This window comes from Portunus trituberculatus, chromosome 17 (assembly GCF_017591435.1).
Source record: "Portunus trituberculatus isolate SZX2019 chromosome 17, ASM1759143v1, whole genome shotgun sequence".
Taxonomy (NCBI): Eukaryota; Metazoa; Arthropoda; class Malacostraca; order Decapoda; family Portunidae; genus Portunus; species Portunus trituberculatus.
In genome coordinates this window covers 569001-575000 of record NC_059271.1, presented here as the reverse complement: position 1 = coordinate 575000, position 6000 = coordinate 569001, and the positions used below count along the sequence as shown (strand labels likewise).

Here is a 6000-nt window from a genome sequence, read left to right as displayed (position 1 = left end):
TGGGTGGTAGTGGTGGTGGTGATGGTGTTGGAGGGGGTTAAGGGAGAGGGGGAAGCTCAACGATTTGGTCCAATCAGGTGAGAGTAATTGAGTGTTGCTGTGGTGAGGCCAAGTGACTTCATCGTAGGATCCGACGAAAATATGTCGATCTGAGATGTGTTATCTTGCAGAAAATACTCGCTACCATCTCAGAATCGAAAAACAATCCAGAGTTGGACTGACTCCAAACTGAATTTCACTTCATATGAACCACTAGTTCGAGCAGCGCGAATCACTCACTGCCTTCCTTGCCGTCTTTCTCCTGCACCACCGTGGCCTAACATTGTACTGCACTACACGCCCATGGGACAACTAACAGCCTCATGACAAAACAGCATAAACTGAGAAATAAACTCATTTTTCTCAGTGGAAAACAAGGAAAATTCTTCAGTGTGTCGTGTGGGGTTGTTTATTAGGGAGAAGAGGGATGAGGAGCGGGGAGGGGCGGTGCGGTACTTGACTTGATGACCACATAACAAGGCTGTTGTGCTTGTTGGTACGATAGCGATAGTGCGGCAGTTAACCAAGACCCTCAGAACACAGTCATATACTGCATTCTGAAGCGGCAATATTTGTCACTGTTCCTGAGTACAGCATGGTATTCATTATATTACGTGAATCACTGAATGGCCATGACACAGCTGGAAAAAAAAGTCATATATATTTAACTTTGAGGTTCACAGGCGTCTCTATAATGACAATTACTGATGGCGGTGAAGTAAAGACGTGAGTGTTTGAACATGTCAGTGACTATGCAGTAGAAAGAAACCAACTATTATTACAGTACAATGCAAATCAACAATAAATCTGGTAACACTTATCCGAAGCAGTGAAACAACACTTATTCTACGTATAACATAACGAACACTCTGACCTAATTATCTTAAAATGTATATGGTTATCTATCATTTACATTAGTTTGACCCTTTCTGCATACACAAAATACATCAGAATCAGAGCATCAAGGCTGACAGACACACTCGCACCACTGCAGGACCAAAAGTTAAACAAAGAGGAACAAGAAATGTTTGGTTCAACTGAAATGATTCTCTGGGGAAAATGTGTTAGAGTGCTACTGCAATGCAGTGTTTTCAGAATGTTTGTCAATATTTGATTTTCCACAAGGAGTCCGTGGCGGGGCACGGCGTGGCGCGGCGTGGCATGGCATGGCACAGGTTGGCGCGGCGTTGAGTCCTCGTCTGCTTCAGTCTGCTTGATCTTCCTTTCTAGATTTAAAAAGTTCATTTGTACGAAAAACTCCTCTATTACTATTTTATGATTCTGTGGCTGAACTTAAAGTGCAACATTTTACTAAGTGACTAAAATTAAGTTGCCTTCACGCTGACTTCACAAAACTAAGGCAGACTGCAGTCTCGCGGCCACAGTGTCTCCGCCATGGTGGCTTTAACGGCACTAGAGATGAATCTTCATATCCTTGGTCTCTTATGAAATAGCAATTAAAGTAATGGATTATTTATTTCGTGTCAGGGCTGTCGCACAATTAACAGTGTGTTCATGTTTAGTGGCGGCAGAGCGGGCAGCGGCACCACCACCACCAACACGCTGTTCAGGCAAGGCGGATGGAACACTCGCTGGACACTACATTCCGTTATAGCCTCTTCGTCCTTAGTTTTTTTATTACAAGTCTTTTCTTACACTTATTAACTTGAGTATCTCTGTTCATCATAACAAGTCTTTTCCTGCATTTCTTTCCACTTCTTTTCGTCACAAACACTACCTCGTTATCATACTCTTCTCCTGGCAGCGGGACCAGCGAGAAATCAGCTAAATTCCACCGGGATGTCCGCTCTTCCTCGGTGTTGACTGGCCAAGAAGGAGACTGAGGGAGAGAGAGAGAGAGAGAGACCTCGTCAGTCACTCAGTAGTATATAAAGCTCACGAAAACTCTAATTCTAGTCAAAGTTACTACTACAGGAAGGCAGCAACATTCAAACAGTCCCGTGAGAGCAGGAGAAGCAGGCCAAGCAATGGAAGAAACAACTTGCTTCTGGAGAAGTGAAACTATAATCTCGAGTAAAGTAAACGCGGATTATAATTGAATGCAAACATTGTGACAGGAAGATAGATTATGATGTTTTCTTCTCTCTTGCGGCTCTCATGGCGGGGATGGTGCTTTTCTTGGATCCGGAATATCTTCACAGAAAAACAGCAGTAGGAGAGCGTTATAGGAACTGACGAGCTGCTGTTACTTCGTTAGTGGTCGGGATCCATTTAAAGACTAGATTACTACATTCCTGTATTACTATTGCAGCTTATACACTACTACTACTACTACCTTTGCGGTTGCTTAAGTTGTGGCTCAGTATTATGTTTAAGCTTTAGGGCAAGAGGTATATAATACTTACTCCACTCATCTGTATGGCATAGAAAGAGAGAAAGAGATGGGTTTAGAAGAACGTCGTCAGGTGGGAAGGAAGGAGGAAGAAAAGACATAGGCGGGTAAGACAAAAATAATGGCAAGAGAGGAAGGGAGAAAAAGAGGATAGGGTTATTTGTTATTCATCATATGACAAATTAACGTGTCATCATTAATTCAAGATGTAAGAAACGTGTGTGTGTGTGTGTGTGTGTGTGTGTGTAAAGAGAGAGAGAGAGAGAGAGAGAGAGAGAGAGAGAGAGAGAGAGAGAGAGAGAGAGAGAGAGAGAGAGAGAGAGAGAGAGAGAGAGAGAGAGAGAGAGAGAGAGAGAGAGAGAGAGAGAGAGAGAGAGAGAGAGAGAGAGAGAGAGAGAGAGAGAGAGAGAGAGAGAGAGAGAGAGAGAGAGAGAGAGAGAGAGAGAGAGAGAGAGAGAGAGAGAGAGAGAGAGAGAGAGAGAGAGAGAGAGAGAGAGAGAGAGAGAGAGAGAGAGAGAGAGAGAGAGAGAGAGAGAGAGAGAGAGAGAGAGAGAGAGAGAGAGAGAGAGAGAGAGAGAGAGAGAGAGAGAGAGAGAGAGAGAGAGAGAGAGAGAGAGAGAGAGAGAGAGAGAGAGAGAGAGAGAGAGAGAGAGAGAGAGAGAGAGAGAGAGAGAGAGAGAGAGAGAGAGAGAGAGAGAGAGAGAGAGAGAGAGAGAGAGAGAGAGAGAGAGAGAGAGAGAGAGAGAGAGAGAGAGAGAGAGAGAGAGAGAGAGAGAGAGAGGTACGCACTGTCTTTCCGGCTGCAGGTGGGGCCCAACCATCCCGGAGCACACGAGCAGTGGCCGCTCACAGGGTGGCAGCTTCCCCCGTGGAGACACTGGCACGCCTCGCGGCACCCGGGCCCGTACCTTCCAGTGCCACACGCTGCAACACACGCCCAACAGTTAGAGTGAGTCAGTCAGAGACCTAAAGGTCTGTCTTGCCTCTGTAATATTTTCACCCATAAACTAAATCATCATGTATGTGTCATATAATATAATTCATCTGTGACTCTCACCTCATCTTCCTTTTTTGTACTCCACTCATAAAATTATATCCGCTTCATGTGTTTTCACTGATGAATGTATGAATTTCCGTTAGAATTAGGACAACCATTATCCAGAGGGGATTTGTGTAGGCAACTTTGTCTCGGAAAGAACATTAGCATAGCCCGTGATGATATTGGGTATTGATAATGTGCCGCATGAGCCAAACGTGCGTAAAATGCAATGAAGGAAAGACCTCTGCAGCGAAAGTCACCTAATAATTGGTTTCCAGATATTTACGGTCCGTTCTGCTCCTTTCATCGGGAACAACGGCGGATAGAGAGCCTATAAAAAAAAAGAGGTAGAGTCGGTTCTCATCTTCGAGGTGAACGAGCACGTGCTGGATCGATGGGACGTTTGAGGCTGCGAAACCCAATGAATTTTAGCTTCGACACACCACTCAGATTGTGATTATGGCAAGGGAGTGGAGGCAGTGGAGGAGCGACAATGAAGTACAGGGAGGAGTGCATTACTCACGTGTATCACAGTTCTTCCCATGGAGACCAGCAGGGCAGAGGCACTCCCCGGTGTGGTGGTGGCACGGGTACTGCCCACACTCACAGTCCTTCTGGCACTGCGGCCCAAACCTCCCTGTGTGACAAAGAAGGATGGGACTAAGTTCACACGCAACACCTAACTCATCATATACATCCATCAGCCTCTGGGAATCCCATTAATATATTGGTGTACGAAATGAAGGTTACCTGGGGCACATGTCTCGCTGCACCTCTCCCCGGTGTATCCCGGGGAGCAGCGGCACTGGCCCGTCTTGTGATCACACGTGGCGCCGTTCTGACAGTCGCAGACGCCCATACAGGACGCCCCGTAGAAACCCTTCGGACAGTCTGCAGGAGAAGGAGAGTTGGAATTTAAAGAACACGAGAGACATGCCCAATACATCTTTCATAAATGTCTCACATTTGAATGAGAAAAGTCTTGGTGATAAAAGTTCTGCTCAAACTGTGATACATCCCTCTCAATACAAACCTAGCTCACAGAAGCGGCCATAGTGGCCGGCGCCACACTGACAGCAGCCCGAGAAGCGATCACAGGACACGTTGTGGTGACAGGCACAGTCCAGAAGGCAGTTGGGTCCATAGCGGCCAGAGGGGCAAGCCTGGCTGCAGTCTGGCCCCGTCCATCCAAGGCCACACTGACACTCTCCCGTCGCTGCAATACACACAGATAATGAAACACAATAGCAAATACTGAAGCAATGACATGACTCAAGAAACACAAACATGATAATAGAAAGCCCAACAGGTCTAATTAAACAACTACAGTATACTAGTGGAGAAGTTAACATAAGACGAAAGATGATTGGTCTGTCAGAATTGTCCCAGCAGTCTTATAGATTTACGAACAAAGGTTAAATCACCTGGGTGGCAATAGGCGTCGTTTTTGCAGCTGCAAGTGTGGGCACAGCCGACGCCCCAGGTGTTGGCGGGGCATGCAGCCTGGCAGCGGGCACCTGTGTAGCCAGCCTGGCATTTGCACTCCCCTTCCGCCGTGCACACGCCACCGTGCTCGCAGTCACAAGTCTGGCGAGGAAAATAAGGCTATCACACTGCTGCTTTCATCATCACATGCTAAGACCTAAGCCCTCCTGTGGCTTACGCTACTATGACCAGATCAAAATAACGTTCTAAACGATCTCAGTAGCGGTGTGTGTGTGTGTGTGTGTGTGTGTGTGTGTCAGACCTCACCTCGTTACAGCCCGGGCCGAAGGTGCCGGGAGGGCAGGGCAGGGAGCAGGTGGGGCCGTAGTAGCCGTCTTTGCACTGGCACTGTCCGCTCACAGGGTCACACGTGCCGCCATTACTGCACTTACACTTCTGTCAAGGAGAGAGGAAGGCAGAGTGATAATTCATTCCGTGATGCACACACACACACACACACACACACACACACACACACACACACACACACACACACACATCATTATAAAAGAAGCAAAAGTGAAGGTAAAAAGTACAAAACAAATAAAGATGTCAATGAAAAGCGTTCTTTATAGCATTGAGGCGAGTAACGCGGCAATGATGAAGGTGAGCGAGGAGAAAGGTAAAAAGATAACAAGGTAACGAGGAGGGAAGGTAGCAAGGGGCTCAAATAGTAATGGTCCTCAGTGGCTGATTGGATGCCAATAGGGAACCGGTTTGTGTTTATCGTGCCCTGGACCTCATGTAAGTTCCTGACGTAATAGTTATTCATGTCCTACCACTTTTTCTATACTTTTTTTCTTTCTTTTTTTTCACAGTGTGTCTTCAAGAATTCTCGGTACACAGCTTTTCCTTATTCGTGCGTTGAGGATTTTAAGATTTATTCAGTGATCTTGTTGGCATGCTTTTTAGATTAAAATACTTACGAGTTTAGTTATTTGTAATTGAGTTTAAGCCTTTATTATTCTTGGCTTGCTTTCATATGTATAGAATAAGTTTGGAGATGAGGATGAGAGGCAAGCATCCAGGTCTCATAGCGTCTTACAGCTTCCCTAGTTTTCTTCCAATATGTTCTTAGGTATCC

At 46.0% G+C, this 6000-nt stretch overlaps 1 protein-coding gene across 2 annotated transcripts in view; it reads right to left on the bottom strand.

Moving 5' to 3' along the window:
• Window positions 1-684: 684 nt before the first annotated feature.
• The window catches only part of LOC123504734 (multiple epidermal growth factor-like domains protein 6), a 247815-nt gene continuing 242499 nt past the window's right edge, over window positions 685-6000 (bottom strand). Inside the window, exons 30-37 of one of the 2 annotated variants that reach the window (XM_045255491.1) lie at window positions 5184-5312; window positions 4856-5018; window positions 4465-4647; window positions 4182-4322; window positions 3955-4068; window positions 3182-3316; window positions 2406-2414; window positions 685-1879 (exon numbers count right to left, since the gene is read on the bottom strand). In XM_045255491.1, coding sequence (XP_045111426.1) covers window positions 1821-1879; window positions 2406-2414; window positions 3182-3316; window positions 3955-4068; window positions 4182-4322; window positions 4465-4647; window positions 4856-5018; window positions 5184-5312 — 933 coding nt within the window. In that variant the 3' untranslated portion in view covers window positions 685-1820. The remainder of the gene's footprint in view (window positions 1880-2405; window positions 2415-3181; window positions 3317-3954; window positions 4069-4181; window positions 4323-4464; window positions 4648-4855; window positions 5019-5183; window positions 5313-6000) is intronic. The other variant, XM_045255492.1, reaches the window with a different exon arrangement.